Source organism: Tyto alba, unplaced genomic scaffold (genome assembly GCF_018691265.1).
Source record: "Tyto alba isolate M040663 unplaced genomic scaffold, T.alba_DEE_v4.0 Super-Scaffold_6, whole genome shotgun sequence".
NCBI lineage: Eukaryota > Metazoa > Chordata > Aves > Strigiformes > Tytonidae > Tyto > Tyto alba.
This window is the reverse complement of record NW_024881327.1, coordinates 30,079,382-30,101,562: the sequence shown is the minus strand read 5'-3', so window position 1 is coordinate 30,101,562 and position 22,181 is coordinate 30,079,382. Positions and strand designations below refer to the sequence as shown.

At 47.1% G+C, this 22,181-nt stretch overlaps 1 protein-coding gene across 5 annotated transcripts in view; it reads right to left on the bottom strand.

Annotated features, from left to right (window-relative positions):
* Positions 1-13,560: 13,560 nt before the first annotated feature.
* RBM47 (RNA binding motif protein 47) overlaps positions 13,561-22,181 on the bottom strand; it is an 82,644-nt gene continuing 74,023 nt past the window's right edge. For 4 of the 5 annotated variants that reach the window (XM_042808284.1, XM_042808285.1, XM_042808287.1 and 1 more), the window contains 3 exons: positions 20,728-20,934; positions 16,832-17,034; positions 13,561-16,390 (listed from right to left, as the gene is read on the bottom strand). In XM_042808284.1, the coding sequence (XP_042664218.1) occupies positions 16,130-16,390; positions 16,832-17,034; positions 20,728-20,934 (671 nt within the window). In that variant the 3' untranslated portion in view covers positions 13,561-16,129. The remainder of the gene's footprint in view (positions 16,391-16,831; positions 17,035-20,727; positions 20,935-22,181) is intronic. The other variant, XM_042808286.1, reaches the window with a different exon arrangement.

Genomic DNA, 22,181 nt, shown 5'->3' with positions numbered 1-22,181 from the left:
GTAGCAAAGCTACCATGCTACCTGTAAAATGTATTTTATGAATTTAAAACTATGCAGCGAAGTACACTTATGTCTATATGAGTCATGAGGCAAGATGCAATCCATTACATTAAATAGGAGAGTCCTAAAATGCTTATGAGGGTTCATCAAAAATAAGTAACAATGTGAATTTTTTCGTAGAATGGTTTGGGTTGGAAGGGACATTAAAGATGATTTGGTTCCAACCCCCTGCCATGGGCAGGGATACCTTCCACTAGACCAGGTTGCTCAAAGCCCCGTCCAACCTAGCCTTGAACCCTGCCAGGGAGGGGGCAGCCACAGCTTCTCCAGGCAACCAGTTCCAATGTTTCATCACCCTCAGAGTTAAGAACTTCCCTACATCTAATCTAAATCTACCCTCTTTCAGTTTAAAGTCATTACCTCTTGTCCTATCACTGCATGTCCTTGTAAAAAGTCCCTCTCCAGCTTTCATGTACCCCCCCTTTAAGTACTGGAATGCGGCTATAAGGTCTCTCTGGAACCTTCTCTTTGCTGAACACCCCCAACTCTCTCAGCCTGTCCTTGCAGGGGAGGTGCTCCAGCCCTCTGATCATCTTTGTGGCCTTCCTCTGGACCTGCTCAAGCAGGTCCACATCCTTATGTTGGGGGCCCCAGAGCTGAACTCTGTACTCGGGTGGGATCTTGTGAGAGCAGAGTAGATGGGGAAAATCACCTCCCTCAACCTGATGGTCATGCTTCTCTTAATGCACCCCAGGATACGGTTGGCTTTCTGGGCTGCAGATGCACCTTGCTGGCTCATGTTGAGCTTCTCATCAAGCAACACCCCCAAGTCCTTCTCAGGGCTGCTCTCAGTCAATTCTCTGTCCAACCTGTATTTGTGCATGAGATTGCCCTGACCCATGTGCAGGACCTTGCACTTGGTCTGATTGAACTTCATGAGGTTTGCACAACCCCACCTCTCCAGCCTGTCCAGGTCCCTCTGGATGGCATCCCTTCCCTCCAGTGTGTTGACTGAACCGCACAGCTCTGTGTCAGCAAATTTGCTGAGTGTGCGCTCAATCCCACTGTTCATGTCACCAACAAAGATGTTAAACAGTGCCAGTCTGGATACCAACCCCTGAAGAATGCCACTCATCACCGCTCTCCACTTGGACATCAAACCATTGGCATTTTGACTCTTTGAGTGTGGCCATCCAGCCAATTCCTTATCCACCGAGTGGTCCATCCATCAAATCCATGTCTCCAATTTAGAGACAAGAATGTCATGCAGGACAGTGTCAAAAGCTTTGCACAAGTCCAGGTAGATGACATCTGTTGCCCTTCCCTTGTCCACCAGTGCTGTGGAGGCTGCTTTCCTCTCTGCAAGTCCAGGCCTATGGGGATTATACAGAACCTATGGATGAGAAATGTAGGGTGTAACATCTGTGTCCTGTTGTACTGGGGAAAATCTGATTTAAACTGTCTCGCCCATTTGCTGGATTATGTTTTAGCATAGAATATGAATGCAGTGATCAGACGTACCTTAAAGCAGCTTTTCAGGCAGCATGTTGTGGAAGCTTTAGAAAAAAAAAAAAAAAAGGGTCTCCAAACAAGATCTAAAGGCAACATTAAAAATAATTCTTAAAAAACCTCATTTGCCTACCTTCAGTTTCCAGAACATCCAGTCCTCATGTCTTCTCCTTTTTTACACACTGCATGTAATTTTTCCGAAGCCCAAATTCACAGCTCCTCTGCTCCATCATTTCCCAACTTGGAAATCATTTGCAACATGTCCTCAGTACTTGATCTTGGATGTATGAGATTCCCAACTGGAGCCAGCCTTTATTTCACCTTGTGCGTAGGATACACTGGATACATGAGCAGTACTATGCCCAGTATGTCCGTTACATGTGCTCCATTTCTGGTGGCTGGCAGGCAATATTCCTAACCAGTACAGTGTCCAGACATGATCTGAATAGCCCCAGTACCTATGGCAACCCCTGGCACTGAAGATGCCATCTACCTGCCAATGCAAATTGCTTTCTGCAATAGTCTGTATGTTGTAAGCTTTAATTGTGCCTGGGGGCAGAGTGTGGCTGCTATTTCTCCATATGCTAATCTTGAATTGCCTTGTGGAAAGTAGCTATTTCATCCATAACTCCTTCCTTAAAATCAGCGGCAATAAGTGCCACCATTTCAAAAGTGATCAAGATGAGATTTTTCAAGGGCATATAAACTGAGTTTAGTGTCTCAAAAAAATATTTTTCCTTAAGCACCAGAATGTGGGCTAAATCTTCAGAACTGCAGAGCAACCACTGCTGGATGAGTCAGTATGTCAGAGTGGAACACTGATTGTCTACCACAGTGTCTCCAAAGGTGAATGTTCCTTCCCAGCTTCCCCGCAATGAGACATTGTTCTCCTATGTTTTAGGCCCAGGAAAGTAATGTATAATTTAAATGGGAGCCACTGTATGACAGAAAATAAGAGGAATGTACGACGTACCTATGCAAAATAAAAAAGAAGGATGGCTGATTGAGCTGCCTTCAGTTTGGTTAGAGAGAGAGAGTGTACTTGGCAGAGATGTCTGTTGACAGTTACTAAATAAACAGAAAATATGTTCACCTGCAGAAATCCCCTGAGCTAGAAGTGCCTGAAGGCTGGAGGAGTGCTTGGGCAGAGTAGATAAACTTGACCTGTTCTTTTACTTCCATGGCTATTGACTTCTGCCATTGCTGGAGAATAAATCTTGAGCTAAATGGATCCTGCGTCAGAGTCAGCACAGCTGCCTATAAGTTCTGACTGTGCAGCTGCTAAAGAGATGGAAAGATCTTCCTGGGGAATTAATGAATTCTCTGTTAGGCTGTAAATGGTGTGGAAGCAAATAGATACCATCACTCTGCTATTCCTACACCATTCATCTTGTGCTACTTTGAAACACCATTTTCTCTCTTGGCATTCCTTCTAGTAGCAAGCAAGTTAAATAAATTCAAGATACTTTGCAGTTTGGGCTGAGCAAACATAGAAATGAAAAAGTCTAAAGTAGGCACAGTTGTCTCTCTTCTGGCAAAAAACCCGCATACTATGTTGGACCAGAACAGCCAACGCATGAGGCTCCTTATAGTGGGAATGTCCAACCAAAAATAAAAATTTCCTGCGAGCAGCCATTTTGACAACAGACTGCTAGCAAGCTGTCGTCCAACAAGCTGCCAGGGTGAGTCTCCCTACCAAGCAGGGAGGTGTTGGCAACTCAAACTCGCAAGACCCATCCTGCGGGAGCAGAGGTGAGGGGCCAGGGCTGCAGCACAGGGCTGATGCTACAGCTGCCCCACGCTGCGCTGCTCGCTCAACGCGTGGGTGTTTGTCCTGCTTGGGATGCAGCTCAAGTGGGTGCCTCTGAACAGCTTTTTGGCAGAAATCTTACAATGGCTTGCCCAGCTTTATCATTTGCTAGTTCCTTTATCAGTTCATCCTTGACACCAATACTTTTATGTCTATTTAAACATATCTATTTCTAGCTTTCATCAGCCTGAGTCTCACCTTTCTGAAAAAAATGTCCTTTTTTATGCCAGTCACTAGTTGTCCAAAAGTTACTTTCTTACTAGAAAATTGTAATCTGCTTTATTTACCCATCAATTAGAGATATTAGCTCATTTGGACCTAGCTTTAATTTTTGATCAATAGATCCTATAACAGCTAGCAAAAGTTTTTGTTCCATCTGATCAAAATGGAAAGTAAAATGTAGAGAATCACCTCCATTTTCCTCAGCGGTCCTTTGCTTTTTGAGGAGGAGAGTCCTGTTCCTTGTCTGTTCTCTCTTCTCCGTCTTCCCAAGCCTCATCTCCTATTAAATCTTATCTTTTGGGTTCCCATTATCTTCTTGGTACAAACAAAGCCCTGATTACACTGAATTTCTGTGTTAAAAACACCAGGAAGCAGTGCCTTAGCCAGCCCTGGCATTTCTGGAGTGAAATAGTTGCTTGTATAAAGCTGCCCTTTGTTTCCCTTGTTGACCTCTTGCAGGTTTTTCCACTCTACCTTCACTTTTTTTTTTTTTTTTCTTCCCCCTTCTGGTTTCATTAAAAGAATAGCTTTCATCTTTTGTTTCGGGGGGTGTGTGTTCCCATGAGCACTCATGTGCTGGCCCTTTTGTACTGCTTTCACGTCAAACTTAACAGAAGTGGAAAACTTGCAGGGAACAAGACCTGTGACTTCTAAGCCCCATCCGACCCCATAACATTGTCCTGCTTGTCACACCAAGGTTGTAATGTCAGACTCCAAGGAAAAACATTTTGGAAATTCCATGTAGATATAATTTTGTCATATAATGAATATACTCCCACCCCTTCTACTCACTATGGGTTTTGGGTTTTAAACGTTTTGGGGTTTATGGGTTGACCCAATTAATAAATACACAGGTAAAAATTAAAAGAAAAAGAAAAAAGACTCTTCCGTTAAGACTGGAATCAACAGTAGGAAAATACAGAGGGGCTCTAGGAAAGCTTGCCAAGCATAATTAATAATAATGCTTTTAAGTTTGTAATGAACTATCAGAAGGCTATTCTGAAATATCTTTCTGGCAGGCATGTTCTCTTTTTTCCCCAGCATAATGTGTGGTGCCAGGATGTTTTAGAAGTCTCTTCTTAATGACTTGTCTTGAAATATCGAAAGTCACTGAGTTATGAGTATTTAAGATTATTATATGAGGTCGCTCATCTTATACAGGCCATTTCAGGGTGTTCCTTAGCTTTGTCAAAGTCAAATTTTAAAATGCTTCTTGGTAGGAATTTTCCATGCCTGTGGTAAGATGAGAAGGAAATACTTCTGTGCAGGTGCAGTCTGAGCTACACCAGTCAAATTAGACATGCAGAGGAGTGATGCCATAGAAAACTTGTTCATCTTTCAGTTTTCATTAATTTTTTTGTCTGTTCCTAATTCAAAGGCAACGTAACCTCTGTGGATCACAACAGCCACCTCAGCTCTCCCTGCAACTTTCCCCATTTGCAGACGTGAAAACCCATTTCTCCAGTGAACTGGAGTCAAACCTCTTAAAGGCGAGGGGGTGACTGTGGTGCCTGTGGGAGCACTGCCATCGGTAGGGTCCTGAGAGGAAGGCAGGAGAAAGCTGGGGGGAGCAGCAGCGGGGGCAGCGCCGACATGTAAAAGAGCTATGGGTGCTTGATCCTCCCCCCGCTGATGGTGCCTGCTGCCAGTCCTACAGCCATTCCTAAGGCTGGAGGAGATGTGTAACACCATTGCACAAGCATCATGAGAGAGTCGGGAGAGCAGATGAGGAGAGGCTGAAGGGCAGGCCCTGGGGGAAGCACAGCTGGGCTGCTGGCAGGGACCGTGGGGCCGTGCTGGTCCCAGGAATTGTCCTTGGAGAAAAACTACTCACAAGAATAAATGGGAACAGGAGATCTGCCAGTTCATAAAAACAGCTTGTAGCAGGCAATGCTTGGGCAGAGCGTCAGCAGCCTCACGGGAAGAGTCACAGTGCAGTTATAAGAGGTGGCATTGCCCAATTTCACCTACAAGATATTTTCTGTGCCGCAGGTGGGGCTTACGCATTGGCTCAGCTGCTCTCACCTGCCCAGGGCATCGCTAGTTGTGTGTTTTTCATGTGCTGCTGCCGCTGTGCCCTCTCCATCGCCCCGTGGACGGAGGCGAGCTGAGACAGGCGCCGGTGCTGGGCTGCTCCTGGGGAGCTCCCTTGGGCCGCACGGGCTCTCCCCTCTGCCTCCCGCCTGCACCAGTGCAGCGGTTCATGTGGGGATGTGGCAGACCGCATCAGGAAGCTGAGCCTGGTTAAACACAAACCCTTGCTCCCCCTTCAGCCTGTCCTGGCCGGTGGGGGCTGGCAGCAGTGGTTTTTTGGGGGATGGTTGCAGGTGCTTGGAGTGAGTGGCTTGCCTGCTCTTGCTCTGGGCTGGTCAACACTGAACCAGCTCCGGTCTGAAAACATGGATGTCATAGCATCTTGGATGAAAAACTCCGCTTAGCCTGTGCAGATGCACAGCTAGCGTGTCCCAGGGGATAGCAGCACTACCTTTTCAAAGGTATGTTTCAACTTTAGCTGTTGTCTTGCTTAGGCCAATGTTTCCATGGATTGAATAGACTAGCAAAAAGCTGTTTAAACAGACTAATGTTGCCCTACAGGGAATATTGTAATATGTGTGTTAGCACGTGGGAGAGTAGCCGAAGAGAAAAAACAAAAGCAAAAAGCCACAGTTCTCAGAAATCAGCAGGCATATCACCCTCAGTGCTGGAGAAGACAATCTCTAGTGGCTGGCACTCCAACGATGGCTATTGCACCCGTCAGTTGTTTGCGGGGAGGTTCTCTGTGCTAACAGGAAAATCGTGGTGTGTACCCTCATGAGCAGGACGGACCACGCTGGCGGCAACTCTTGGGCACAGGCTGCAGAGTTTCTTGCACATCTTCTGTTGCCATTAGCATTTTCCCAGCCCGTGTTCTCATCTCAGCTGACAATGCTGACTAGCCATTGCCTCACCAAGGATGCTCCCCGGCTCACAACCTGGCCTAAAGTGTCTCAGAGGTGTGGGCTGACCGTGTCACTGTGGGGGCCACGTGCTGCTCCCTGGGGATGCTCTGGCAGGAGGAAGGCATCGAGTTCACCCTGGCTTCTCCATGCCAGGGACATGATTCACACTGCTCACAAAATGGTGGGAGCATGTCCCCAGTCCAGGGTGGCGGCAGCCCTGTGCAGCCAGTTGGGCTGAACCGTCTTCCCTTACCCAGGTACACCAGAGTGCCCGGCTCCCTGGACACCCAGCTTTCATTTCAAAAGTTCATCGTATTGTGGAGGTGAAGCAAAAGTTGTAAAGCGTGCTGCTTTCCAGAGTGATATGGTTCAAATAACTCCCTAGCAACTTACATGTGGGTAATTGCTGCTGCTTCAGCTCAAAATGCAGTTGGCTTTTGGAAGGTTGTTATTCATACTCTGGTTGCAAAACCAAATGGTGGGCAATCCTCACCTGCAGTGAGTTGACATATCCCTAGATGCCACAGCCAGGGAGAAGCAGCAAATTTCACTGAGAGTTTTCAAACTAGGGAAAGGTATTTGGTCATGAACAGCTGCCTTGTCCCAGTCTTCCCTACATTAAACCACTCTGTCGGGTTTTTTTGTTTTATTTTTTTTTTTTTGTGGGCAAATCATTTACTGTAATTTAATGATTACAACCACATAAAATTCACTTCCTTGTGGTAAAAAAAAAAAAAAAGAAAAAGGATTAAATGTCTCAGTTTATCTTTTCACATAGGTCACATGGCCAGAGCTCGTTGTAAAATGTTGAAAAACTAGTTTGAGGTATACCCAGTGCCAAGTGCTGTACATTTCCGTATTCTCCCTCCCCTCCTATCGCTCACAAAGACGCCACAAAAAGACAAGGAAGTTTGCTTTTTCAGGGAGTGGATTTTTTTTAAATAAATTTAAAGCAGCATTTATTATTCTTAAATCCTCTAAGACCTTGGTGCTGTCCTAGTCCCAACCCCAAAAGGAACAGCCTGAGAAGAACTCATAGGAAAGCCAAAATGTGGAACAAATTCACTTAAACCAATCAGAGAGTGTCTCAAAACCCCATATCTGCTGCAAGGACAGTGGTCCAGGTCTCAGTAACCCCAGTGAAATTAAGAAATGCTAGGTGAGCTTGGAAGAAGGCTCTTGTGCAGCACGTAGCCTTTTGTGCAAATAGAAACCCAGTTCCCTGTGGTTTGGGGTACCTGTGCACACCTTGGATCCAGGCTGGGGGCTCAGGCAAAGGTGAGGTGTCTGAACCTGGCAAAAACCTGCCTGCCAGGTATGGTGAGGAGGTTGGTGCGTTGGAATGGCATTTGAGAATTTGGCTCCTAAGTAAGGGGTGGTGGGCGTAAAGGAGTTTGGGATTCTGAGACATCACAGTGTGAACAGGACTTGATTTTTCTTCCCAACGACAGATTATAGCAGATTGCCATGATTTCTTTTTTTTTTTTTTTTGCAAGCAGCAGGCTCGTGTGGGTTGTTCTCAAAGCAGCTCCTGGGGTTTCACCGCTTTGGAGCTCTGGCTGGAGCTAATCCTGGCAGCTGGAGAGTCCTTGTCCACTGCTGCTGGGCAGTGGCAGTGCTTGTGCATGCTGAAGGCATGCTGACAGCTTGCTCCGCTGAAGCCTTTGTTACTGGTAAAGCTTCAGCTGTAGCATTTTTTCATGGGTGAAACTCAACCCTGTTGTGGAAACCAGCCTGAGGTCTGTGCTCTGCTGAAATCCTCTTCTGCTTTGTGTGAGAAAATAGTGGAACCATGGGAAAAGCACAGTGCTAATTAGAATGCAATTGCTTTATTTAAAGTACAATTGACAACATCTTTGTCAGACAGAGTATGGATGCTGCCTGGTTTCAGGGAAAGCAAGTGACAGGTTCTGAATGAGCTTCCAGTAGTGCCTACCCGAAAGAAGGAACCTTTTTCCTAAGCTGACATGCACTTAACATTGTACCGTTGATGCCTACCATAATGTCTGTAATCTTACTGGTGTTGATGATAGTGGTCACCTTGCTGGCACAGGACTGCTCGGCATCAGAGCTGTTTAAAAAGCATCCCTCTTATTTCAATATTGAATACAAAACCATAATTTGATTTTCAGTCACTTTGCATTTGTGTATTTGACTATTTCCGTCTCTTGGAGAGAATCAGCTTCTCTTTGCTGTATGTCATCTTCAGTATATTCCCTGGCAAAACAGGAATAAACTGTTGGACCCAAACAGACTGTTTGAATTATTTATTCCATTTATTTATGTTTTGCAGGACACTGAGAAAAAAATCCTGATTGGGATGGAGTGGGAGGTTTCAGCCAGGTCAGCTCTGCTTCCCATTACTGTCTGTGTGAGAGCAGGCACAGGGCTGGGGGATCAGTTCTGGTTGTTCCCAGCTTGCTCAGTTCCCTCATGTGTACTCTGGGGAGGGCTGACTTGAAGGTCTAGCAGAAGCAAGACCAGCCTCTCTGTGCCTCTTCCTTCAGAATTGGTAGGGGGAGAGGGGTACATAGCCAACGCACTCTTGGGACTGCTATTCTTGGTGTGCAAAAGAGAAAAGCAGACAAGACAGATAAAGGTATTTTTTCTGTCTTTTGTGGGTATTTTCTGACTTGCCTAGCCAATGTCCTCGGTTTGACGAGCCATTAGTGGGGAAAACCCCTGAACACGGCCTGGTGCATCAGTGGGGGAGACCTACTGTGCACACCTCTGGGGGGGAGATCTCCCGTGGGGAGAGATGTGTGTCCAAATTAAGGACACAAACCAATTTCTTTCCTGCCACAGGCTGACACCTGTCCTCTCTGGACAACTTTCACACAGGCCAGGGCCTCAGGATGCCACCCCATCATTGCAGTTTCCCAGTCTGTCTGGATGATGTACGTCTCTACTGCTATATCATCAGTCATCTCATGACTCAGGCTGCAAGTCCGAGTCATACACAATGCTCTTCTCCATCTTTCATTTTTGACATGTATGCCAAGCCTGATGTACCCCACCTCATTCTTCTTGGGGCACATCTGCCACATGAGAGCCTTTGGGTGTGCTCCAGGGCCTGCCGCAGCAGGGGATGGCCAACAGCATTGCCAGGACACCGCAGGAGGTGGTATGTGTTCATGGAGCGTGGGGGAGCACCACAGCCCCCAGGCTGTAGCACTCCACTGTGTGGATACAGGGGTGGATGGTCTTTCTTTTGGAAGAGTTCCCTGCAACACTTTGGGTGGTAGCAAGAAACTACCCAGCTGGTGGTAGTGGAAAGTTAGCGGAGGGGAAGCCTGGACTGTGTACATGATGCTAAAGGGCAAGACTATTGGGCATTTTCTTGCTTGGATATGTCCTTGGTGACCTGATCACTGACGAGGTGATGGCACTCCTTAGCATTTTGTCTGCCAGAGTCCTTCTGAGTGCTCTGCCAAGCTCTCAACAGCTGCACCATTGCTGCTTGGAGGATTGTAGGACAAGTGCCTCCATGGTGCTGCTTGAATGCCAGTGTTGCAGCTGCTGATGAGGATTATGTCCTGCTGCATCCTGCACAAAGGCTGGTGAGCCAAGGGATCTGCCTGCCTCGAGCAAAGCCAATCCTTAGTTTATTCATGTGGCCAGAAAGGCCTCCTGGGAGGGACAGCAGCTGAAAAGTTGAAGACTAGAGAAACCAAGGATATCTGGTGTACAGCTAGTGCATGCGTAACAAGTTTAATAAGTAGTCCCTTGTTATTGCGTGCCCTGTTGAGTGACTGCAAAACACCCTGGTCTGTATTCTACATATTTGTTACAGGAATGAGAATTGCTCACTGTAGTTATTGCTTCAAAGCTTTGGAACAAAGGAACTGCTCCAAGACTAGGCTGGTTTGCCTCTGACCTATTTAAATGCATCTCTGCTGGTTAGCTTGAGGTCACTCCTCTGGCTTGTGTAGGCTGTTTGCAGGGGCTTTTTTCATATTTCAGGAAGATCTTCTGGCTTACCTGTGGCATCCCGCTTCCCACTACTGCATGGATTGCAGGCAGCAGCTGAACTAACACTGAACTTCAATGACATTGCAAAAAATGCACCTAGACAGGCTAGAAATGCAGCCTGGCTGGCAAAGATTACGTATGTGTGTTTGAAAAGAGTTTAAAAAAATCAACAAAAGCATATCTTGCTTCAATGTAAAATTACAACTGTGGGTAACCAGACCATGAAAAGTGACACAGCTTCCTTCAGCGTGTCAACCCCCCTACAAACCAGCTGCATGCAGAAGTGCAACCACGGTCAGGGTGGGCACAAACCCACAACTGAAGTTTATGATCTTGCCTTTCCAAAAGCCCTGGGGAAAGACAGTTGTGGGGAGCCCGGGTGGATGGAGGCAAAGCCCCCGGGCCTGCTGTGGGGCAGAGCATTGACCGGCACAGCCTGTTTAGATGGAGATGTTTGTCACCATGTTGAGAAGACATGACCAAGAAGACTTGGTACACATGGGACAAACCTGAGCACATCTGAGCATTTTTCCCCATAATGTTTTCTGATGAAGACTTAGTCCTCGACTGCTTACCTCCCACATGCGGGATTTGCAGTTTCACCCCCAAGTGAGGACTGCGAGGCAGAGCTTCTGTCTTCTTTGATTAGGAAACCAGTGAACTCTAGATCTGGTCTTTTGTCTGGAGGAGAAAAATATCTGATCGAATCCATCAGCTTGACAGGAAATACTTCATATGGAAGTACTTCTACAGTACCAAAGTTCTAAAAATTTCCATAGTCTCTTTGCTCTTTGAACAACCATAATTGCATGGCACAGCCTGCTTTTGTGCCAGAATGGAAGGACCTGCTATCACAAAACTGCCTGTTTTTTTTTTATTCCCTAACATGCAACTTCTTGCTGCAACATCTCTCCGCCCATTTTGTTGCCAGCCAGGACTTGGCTCTGAAACTCAGTTGAGTGTGATTCAGCGTTTAATTAACACACTGGAGCATAAAACCTGACTTTGCTGGCTTTTAGATGCACAGTAGAGTTAGTTTCTCTTGTTACGAGGTAGGTCTGGGGTTTATTTATTTTACAGGTCAGCATGGTGGCCCAGTTTTTGTGGCTGATAGGCATACAGGGAGCAGAGAGCTCAGTAGGTGCTCAGGAGCCAGCCAGACCAGAGACGTTAGGAGTGTATTGCCAACCACAGAGAAAGAGATGGAGTGCCACATGTATCATTACAGACATACCCAAAATGATTTTGCATATACTTTGAGTTCTAGTGCTTATATAAATGAGATGTTGCAGTATCAGTGGTGTTAATCCACTTCAATTTCTTGTTTATCTGTTTATATAGTAGCTGTATCACAGTTGTGTTAATGGGTGGTGTTTCCTGAAGAAAGTCAAAGCTGTTTTTTAGCGAGCTAGGTCTATATCAGCCAGGGAAGTGCATGTCTGCTCGTCAAGATCAGAAAGAGAATGAGGTTGACTTGGCAGCGTGTTGAGTTGTCACTGTGCCCAAGGCCTCAGCAGAGCTCCTGACATTCCCAAGGCAGCAAGGTCATCTTGAAAGCACAGTTGCATTTCTGTGGCATTGTTTATGTTAATACCCTGAGAATGACTTGCATATTTCAACCTTACGATGGTTTAATCATTAATTAAGGTCTTACAAAACTGAAGTCAGAAACCAGCAGTCTAGGAAAACAAAGAAGTTATCTTGTAAAGTGTCTCTTTAGAAAAAGCTGGGTAGGTTCATTTTAATCTTGGGTAGCGCGGATAAAGGGAAAGAGGAAAGAGACAGAAACACTTCTCAGTGTGGCACTGTTCTTCACCTCACTCGGAAAATGTTGCTTTTTGTGAAGGGCATGTCTCATGTCTGAACACCTGTAAAGAGCTGTGGTTTGCTGGTGGTTGCCTGCTTCTTTCTCATCCAAGTGAACGTAGGTGGACCTCTAGTGAGTGGAAAGGTCAACAGTGAATTGTGGGGAAGATGTTAGTCTTCTTGTGTGACTTGATGGTTTGTCTGACAGGTGAAGTCCTAACGTGGCTATATCTCCTTGAAAGCTGTTTTTAGCATCATGTTGATGACCCTTTCCCTGAGCAAGATAGGTTGACCTAGTAGTGGAAATGATTTCTGGGACACACAGACTTCTAAACCAAACCTGCAATGTTTATACAGGGAAAACAGGCAAAACTAGGTGACTATCCCCATCCCCAAATCCTACCCCCCAAAAAAAAAAAGTATTTTCTTAAAATTTCTGTGCACAGAAAAAGACTAGGGAAACCTCTGATGATTAGTATCCTTTGGGAAGTCCAAGGTATGTTGGCATAAAGTGTCTTGTCCTAATTGCATTTTTAGAAATGATGCTAGAGGTAGGAATTTGCAGACAGTTTTGCTTTCTTATGAGGGATGTAGAAGTTCATGCAGTATTTATTCTGGCCTCCTTCTCTTTTGGATTATTCACTAGCGCTAGTCCCTGCCCTGGTGGCCAACACCTCTCCCATCTCTTTGCTGTGCCTCAGTTTACCTCTTCTCCCTCACACTGCTCTTCTCCCCAGACTTGGTATTTGCAGCAGATTTTCTCCAAGTGGACTTACACCAAGGAAACAGACATGGATTCTGGAGGGCTGCAAATGCTGCCAGGGGTACAGCTTAGCTTTCTGTGTGTTTGAAGGGTGGAGCGTGCTGAGATGAAAACGATGTGCCAGTCCACGCTGTTCCTGCCCTGCAGTGAGGACATGCAGCAGAGCCACAGGGGTTTTCTGTGCTGCGTGGATGGAAAGGAAAGCATGGAGGGACGCCAGCTTCAGCTCCATCCACATCCAGGCACCGACTATAAACTGGGTGCGAAAAGAGGTTTAGGCTGATCAGAGGCTGCTGGGAGAATGAGGAGATGCCCGGTATGCCTGCTGGGAAGGTCACTGTCCTCTGCAGGTGGTGGGACTGGCGATCCAGCGGGACAGTGCATCTTCCCCCCCCTCCTCACAGGAGCCTGTGGGGATGCCAGCTGCGGCACCCCGCTCCCCTCCTGCCCCCAACACCTTCTCCCCAGCTCGCAGGGGAGCACAGCCTTGGTGGAGTGGCTAAACCTGGCAGTGGGATGTTGCAATGAAATAACAGTTGCCATTTTTAAAGAATGCTTTATTCACTACATCCTAGAAATGTACCGTAAATGGAGCAAGAACTAAATAAACTCAGAGGCTTCTGAGAGTACAGAGAACAGAGATACAATAAAACACCTAAAATATCAGCTCTTTTGAGAATAAGGCACACTAGTTTTGTTTTTGTGTTTTTTTTTTCTTTTTTTTTTTTTTTTAAATATATATATTTTTTTCTTTGAATAGTTTGTTCTTAAACTAAAGATGTTCACATTTCAAGTTATCAGACTTACCTCAGTAGTAGTGTACATGAAATGGTTTAGAAGCAAGTGTAAAAGGCACGGGCGGGAGGCTCAGCTGCCTGCACCCCTGGGTGCTGCCTGCTCCTGCCTGCTCCTGCCACGGCACAGGCAGCACCCACCGGTGGCCTGCGATATTTGTACTGACATTTGTTGGCTCCTTTCTCTCCCTGCCGCCTCTGCGAGTGGCAGGACCCTTGTCCTGCTGGCGGGGAGGGGATGAGGGGGAAGGGAGCCATCACCCTTCATCCTTCCTCTGTGGGTCGGCTGTGGCCTGGCGCTGGAAGGGGGGGCCGGCAGAGACCCAAACCACCAGCCTGCCTTTTCCTGACCCCAGGGGTGTTTGTGCAAAGCCCACGGACCCACGGCAGCATTTAATGTTGAGCCGTGCAAGGCCTTGGCTGGTGGAGGCAGCGCTGGCCTCCCCGCTGGGGGGCTTTGCCCAAATCACCCCCTCTTGCCCTACAAAGGGGCAGGGCCTTGGGGCTAAGGTTTGGGGGGCGCTTTCAGAAGCGCAGGGACAGACAATAAAAGTCTCCTGGGATGGGGTGCGAAGGGGCAGAGTCCGACCTAATGGTTAATCTCACAGTGCTTTTGCTAACAGGTCAGCAGGGTTAAGGAGAGCTCAGCTTGGCTGAGCAAGAGCACCTGAAAAACAACCGCTCAATTTTGAGGCAAGGAAAAAAAAAAGTGTATTAAAAGGTCACTTAACTGAGCTGGGCATGATCTGGAAGTGGTTCAGTTGTCAAAATATAGTAAATATGAAACCCCTTCAATCAGTACTTAAACTACAGAAAGTAAAGGAACTTTGTTTACTCACGCCCTGCTTCACACCTCGTGTCACCGGAGCTGTGTCTGCAGGGCTGATGAACTTCATACAATGGGCAAGATATTTCTTTACGGTTTTACTATATTTTACATTCACTGCACTACTAAATAAAGGCCTTTAAACAGGCCACAAAACACTGCAATAATATATTTACTTCTTAATAAAACAAACTTTTTCATAACATCGCAATAAAAGGTTTTTGTTTTGTGACAAACCACACACCATGTAAATTTGCAACATAAAATGACTTTAAAAATGTGTATTAAAAGATATTTACAAGCTCTATGTGTTAAAATCATCAGGTCTAACCGCTCCCACCCCTGATGTGCATGTACAACTCCAGTTGTGGAGAAGGGGAATTAAACATGGAAGAGAGGCCGGAAGGGAGGCTAGCCCTGTTTCACTAATTCCAGTATCACTACTACCCCTAGTACCTTGGAAATTTCTCGTGGAACATGATGGAGCAATGGGTAAGTAACGCTGCACATCCTCTCGGCGAGAGCGCGCCTCCTCTTGCCGACAGCAGCATACATTCTCGGTCACTACAACATATACTTCAAAGAATAAAATAGAGCTTTGAAAAAGAGCCTAGGCTTTATACTGGATGAAGATCTAAGTCAAGACACCTCGCACGGAATATCAGCTACTTGTTTCTGCACATGCTCCAACTATGAGTAGCTTCAATAAATAGAAAATCCAGTTGTTAAGGAAAACTCAGAGCCTTTCCTCTACCTAACACAAGCCCGAAAATCATACGATGAAGAGGTCTGTGTGAGGAGGCTTTTTTTCTTTTTTTTTCCTCCCAGAAAAGGCAATATCAATTACTTAGGATTTCAAATAAGAATGAGCAGATTGTATTAATGCCAGCACAAAAATGCAGAGGTCTTGCACATTTTTCAAATTGCACTTTCCAGTATAATTTTTAAATAAGATACTTGTTGTTTTTTTCTTAAAAAAAAAAAATCTAAGGTATGTATTCTTTAAATATTGAATATATTCTTCAAAATATATTGTTAAAACTTTCCCTAGCTGCTCAGGTGTGCTTTTTAATATATAGCTGATATATTATTAAAGGCACTACAAAATAGACATCTCTGGAGTGCAGAAGTTACTAAAAAATAACCTTCATACCACAAATATATTGAAAATATAACTGCTAAAAAAAAAAAAAAAAAAAAAAGACCATACGCAACCCCACTAGGATGCGTATAAATGCACCTCAGCGGTGGGCTGGATGCATTGAGGTCCTTTAGAAATGTATGAATACAGGCATGTTAAACTTTAAAAATAGCCTAAAAAAGTTAGTGAAAACTTCAAGCGTAGAAAATATTTCGAACACGTTTTTCTATGACATTCTTCACTTTCTGCATCAGTTTACCGAGTCCAAACGTTTACTCTCTCGCAGCCGGTTCTTTCTTCATAAATAGTAAAGTGTTCCTTCAGTGTGTGTTTCTCTGCCGACAGTCTCAGTACGTCTGGTAGACGTCGTGGATGGGGACCTGGATGGTCGCGGCGGGGAACGCGGGGGGGATGTAGCCGGCGTAGCCCCCGTAGGCGGCGGCGGCGGCGGCGGCGGCGGCGGCGGCGGCGTTCTTCTGTAGCGTGGCTATCGTCGCTGTCGCCGCGGCGGGTGCCGCGAACGGCACGTAACTTGTCCCGTAAATCCCGGTGGCGGGGATCCGCTGCACGTTGGGAGCCATGGTGTACACCGGCGTGATGGGGCGGCCCTGGGAGCAGAGCGTGAGGTTCAGACCGCAAGAAAAGGGCTCAAATTGCTGTAATATCCCATTTCCACCCCCGGAATTGCAAACCCCCTGGAAGCGGGAAGTGATAATGGGAGGGTTGGCAGCAAGTGTTGATTGAGAGTTACGCTGTCATGGAGGCCTGTCCCCTCTATCCCAGATTTGGGTACCCACAGGGGGAGAGCAGCTGTCCAAAGTGCAGATGTCTAAGACAGGTCAGATGAGCTGCAGGGATGTTGGGTATCGTAACATCCTTAGCAGCATCTCCTGAGTGGGAGCAGGGCAAGAGGCCAGGCTTCCCCCCCACCCTGGGTATGCAAACCAGGACATGGGGGGAACCAGGATGTATGGGAAGCAGGATGTGTGGGAAGCGGGATGTATGGGAAGCGGGATGTATGGGAAACAGGACTTAGGTGCTGAACTCACCTGGAAGGGGGGAGGCGTTGAGACGGCTGGTATTACAGCTGCGGCTGCGGCTGCCGCGGCGGCTGCCGCACTGGCCGGGTCCTGCTGGACGGCTATAGGGTTGATGATGTGCTCAACAGTGTGGATTTTGCCATCTTCCATCATCTTGGCTGGCGGCGCGGCCTGAAACATGGAGTACTGGGCACCGATGGCAGGGATGGCCACTAGGAGAGACCAGACACATCGGCTGCGTTGGGAAAGGGCTTCCAGGACCTCATCTCAAAAAGCCCTCCCTGCTGGCTGCACCGGCTCTCCCGCAGCGGACCTGCACTGCTCTCATCAGGGCAGGCAGCCCCGTGTGCTGGCAGGGGACCTGGGGCACTTCTGCACTCCCCAGGGGCGGGAGCACCACGGCTGTTGCGCAGCGAGGGGCTCCGCGCTGCCTGCTCTGCCCAGCATTTCCCCGCCATGCTCCAGGCATGGGTGTCCCAGGGCCAGAGCCCTGCTGAGGACTGGGAGCTGTGGCCTTGGTTTTACACAGCCCCTGCGACCTGGGTTTACACAGCCCCTTCTGACCACCACTGTCCTCCCCCCCAGCCAAGAGTGTGGCATGAGCACAGGGGCGAGTGGGAGCGCGCACTGTCCTGGTGGGATCCCTGCTCCAGCTGTTGAGATTAAGGGACGTGTAGCTGGACGTGAAATCAAGGGATGGCAGAGCTGCTCTGGGAGAGAAAAGTGTAGTTTGTACTGCAGAAGTTGCAGGCAGCAACTGGTCCAGTCTATCCACTGTCCTTTGACCAACCTGGTGAAAGATCAGCTCACTTACTATTATGCATTTCCCAGGATTGACTTGGCGAAAAACATTTAGTTTTTGACTAAAAACATTTAGTTTTATCCCACCTCTCTGCTACAGGATCAGTCTATTTAATGACACCAAAAAAAAAAGAAATTGCTCTTTAGAGAATTTTCCCTCACACCAAAACTGAACAATGCAAAATAATTAGAGCTATGGTCTTCCAGACAAAGGGAAAATGCTCTGATCAGAATGATGGTGTTCAGAGATGGTGAGTTTGCACGTGGTCCAGAATGAAGCTTCGTGGCATGGCACTGCTTAGGGAAGAAATGTGCTTTGCTGAACATTCCCAATAATCACAATTATTGGACATGAGCCAGCAATGTATGCCTGCAGCTCAGAAAGCCAGTTGTATCCTGGGCTGCATCAAAACGAGCGTGGCCAGTGGTATGAGGGAGGTGATTCTCCCCCTCTGCTCCACTCTCACTCCACCCACCTGGAGTGCTGTGTCCAGCTCTGGGGCCACCAGCACAAGACAGACATGGACCTGCTTAAGTGGGTCCAGAGGAGGCCACAAAAATGATTAGAGGGCTGGAGCACCTTTCCTATGAGGACAGGCTGAGAGAGTTGGGGTTGTTCAGCCTGGAGAAGAGAAGGCTCAGGGGACACCTTAGAGCGGCCTTCCAGTGATTAAAGGGGGCCTATAAGAAAGATGAGGACAGACTTTTTAGTAGGGCCTGTAGTGATAGGACAAGGGGTAACGGTTTTAAACTGAAAGAGGGTAGATTTAGATTAGATGAAAGGAAGAAATTCTTCATTATGAGGGTGGTGAGGCACTGGCACAGGTTGCCCAGAGAAGCTGTGGCTGCCCCCTCCCTGGCAGAGTTCAAGTCCAGGCTGGACGGGGCTTTGAGCAACCTGGTCTAGTGGAAGGTGTCCCTGCCCATGGCAGGGGGTTGGAACTAGATGATCTTTAAGGTCCCTTCCAACCCCAACCATTCTATGATGCTATAATTTCCATCGTTGCCTCATAGTGCACACTTCAGCATTCAGCTTGTGAGCCTTTCAGCAGTAAGGTTATTCACAAGGTAAACAGAGTAACCAATAAATGGTGGACTAAGAGGTGATGGTGGCATCTGTGGGAGGTGCAGCCAGTAAGTCAGAAATGAAGTCAAATATACACATGGGTTTCTTTCACTGGGATGAAACTTTGCAGTGTGTAAATGTGCCATTCTGCCTGTGGGAAGGACAGGTGTTGACAAGCAGTACTCTTGTTTTGATCTGAGAGACTGCAACAAGCGTTCTGATCAGATATCTTTCAGGCAGAGATGTTTCCACTGCCAGTGGACTACCACTGTTTCCTCAAGCTGAGACCTCCACCCATGAGCTTTTCCATGTACTCCTACACCAAGTCCATTTGGTCAGCTCAAACCAGTTTTATCACTGGTTTAGATAACCCGGATAATTTCTCACCAAAGCAAAGGCAGAGAGCTCGTGCACTCCACTCTGTGATAACTTCTGGCAGAAAAAGCAGTAACAGGCAGCTGGGGTATTGGGGTGACCTCTCAGAAGTTTTCTAACCATTTGCAAATAAATTAGTTTCAAGGTTGTTCTAAACAATAGGAAACTTTACAGAGCTGGTACATGTCTGTTCTTCTGTTCTGGTAACGTGCTTTCAGAGTCATACACTTTAAGTACCAGTGGTAAGTCTCACCTGTGGTACCTCTTACTAGATCATCTGATCTGGTTGGGAAAAACAAACCAGGTGCTTCTGTGCTCAGGGGCTGTGCTGGAACCATACAAGAGGGGAAGACCCAACAAAGAAGTCTGGAACTTAACATGCTTCATATGTAGAAACATTTAGATTTGAGCTTCAGGCTTTTGTTTTGCAGTCAGATGAATTACAGACACCACCAATGGGCATGCATTTCAAAGTCCACTTTTCAAGCCTCCTTTAGTAATACCTGGAATTCCTAAAGTATCTTTACAAACATGTGTAGTGGTAATATTTTCTTATTGTGAGTGGGTAGATTTTTCAGGAAGTCTGATCTTCCTTTGGCCCTAATCTTAACAGCCTTCCTTTGTCTCTGGACCTCTTCTCAGATTGTCTCATCCATCTGTTATGAAGAACTCTTCACAGCCTCCATTAGATGCAAGCTGTATTTTCCACTGGCAGTATGGAACATGTTTTGGGAAACCACTGCAGCTCTATTACTAAACACCGCTTAGGTCCTGCAGTTATACTTGGAGAGAGGAATGGGGAGAAGACCTGAGGACTTCTGCAAAAGAGCTTTCCCCCATCACCTGCAAGGACCTTCTTCCTCAGGCTGCTTTTCCAAATAGAAATCTTTCCAAACAGGATCTTAAGGAATTGGAGGGCTTCAGCCTTCATCCTGTTCACCTGGGAAGGGCAGGGGCTAGATACTCAGCTGAGGATGTGGCAGAAGGGGGTGATCCCTGTCCTGGCCCTTGGGCTGGCACCCTGCAGCCCAGCAGAGCTGAGAGCTCTCCTGTAGGCTTTGCATCGCATCAAGTTGGACCCCGAGGGCTCCCTGCATTGCTCCATCCCTATGCTGCTGATGATGGAGGAATTTGCCTCAGCCATGGACTTTCCTGCAATGGGAAAGACCCAAGTCCTTCTCCCAGCCTTGTGGCACTGGAAAAATGCAAATTAAGCAAATTAAGGGAGGGTTCTGGCCTGGCTGGGAAGCTGGGATGGGAGTTTCCCAGGGTGAAATTAACGCTGAAGAAATCAAAAGAGAGGAAGGTTACTCTTAGTCACCATGCTCTAGTGTACATGACTAGTCGGAGAAGAAATTCCGCTTCCTCCTGAGGAGGTGCAAAAGGGGACAGGAGGGGTGAGCACAGCTTCCGCCCTTTTTTCTTTGGCCCGAAGAGCTCCCAGATGTGCATGCCCCCTGTCCCACCGTGCGCTTCATGCAGAAAGCCTGGCCAGGGCCAGGAGGCATCCGGCACAGGGGAGTGCTGAGCCCTGGCCCCGGGGCTGTGCCCGCAGCCGCAGCCGTGGGCTGGCCCTGGAGGGGTCCCCGCAGGCCTGACACGGGGCTTGGGGCGGGGGCTCGCCCGCCACCTCTGCCTTCCTCCCCTCATCGCACACACTAACCTGCACCGGGCTTAATGGCCACTGGGTTGACCGCAGGTAACTCCAAGTTGGGCACCAGCTCGTATCCTTTCTCTTGCTGTTTTCCTTTGCCTTCGTGGTACCTGCTGTAGATGCCACGGCCAGCGGAGTATCCCCCCAGGTAGGAGCCCCTGGGGCCTGGGGCTCTGTTGCCAGCTGCACCTCGCCCTCTGCCTCGTATGCTGCCTGCTTATGATAACAACATAGAAGAGGATGATGAATAACAGAAAGCAACAGCCCTGTGGGGAACACGAACGGCCCCGGGCTGAGATTGGGAGGCACGTGCTTAGAAATGAGGCTGCTGAAGTTAGTTTGATCTGAGTTTTGGAGACCTCGCTTAGGAAAACAGAAGCGTTTGGCCTTAGAAGCACCCAGTAAGCCTACGCAAGTTTTGCTCCTGATGTTTCTGATCACATATTAACTGCTTATTTATACTGATGCAATTCTTGCGGCCAGTGTTATGGGTATAATGCACTCAGCAGAGAGGCTCCTCCAGGGTGATTCCTATGCAGTAGGAACAGCCTCTGCTCTCAGCTGTCCTCCAGAGGAGACCCAGCCTCTCAGCTGGCTGTGATGGGACCCTGCAGAGATGGCCTCAAGTTTTACATGGCCTTTAACCAACTTTGTCCCACCATTGCATATATTTTTATTAGTGGTGTTTGCTTTCTCTGCTATCCTATTAGTAATGTGAATATACCTCATCTCCAAAAATATTGCCTTTATTTCTCTTAGCAACTCCACGCGCATTACGACAGTACTTTGGACAATGCAGTATGAATGCAGTCTGCGCTGGCCTAATTGAATATTTAGGCTGTCAGCTAACTCCTTTGTAGTTCATTGCAAGTACAAATCTGGAAATTGAGAAGAAGCTGAAATTTTTGATCAAGTAGGGTTAAAAATATTTCTTGGTTTAGGTGGGTGCCTTAAGAATATATGCATGCTAAACTGCCTGTTGTATGGAAATACTCATTAAATTTCAGGAAACTATAATTTCTGTAAGTACAGGACAATTGTAACTATAACAGCAGTTATGGCTGCTAGGGATTTTTATGAATAACCGATTTTTGGTTAATTTTTAATGACTGTAACTGATAACTAATTAAAGTATACATAATAAAATAATTATTTTGCACTGACATGATTCCTTCTGCTTGTAGTTTTCAAACAATTTTATAAAGGACACAGCACTACTGTAATTTTAATGTGGAGGGCAAATGACACCTGGAGAACAGCCAAGGCTTCCCCTGACATCCCTCCCTTTGGATGAGCAGGTCACCGTACCCACACCTCCAGGAGAAGGCAAAGGAAGCACTCTCTCATGATCTCTAATACTGAGGCTCCAGCTCTTCAGAAGGAGGCATCGGAAGCTGGAGTCCTTGGACTTGCTCAGACTTAGTACAGCACTCATAAAAACCAGATCCCTCTCTTCCCCATCC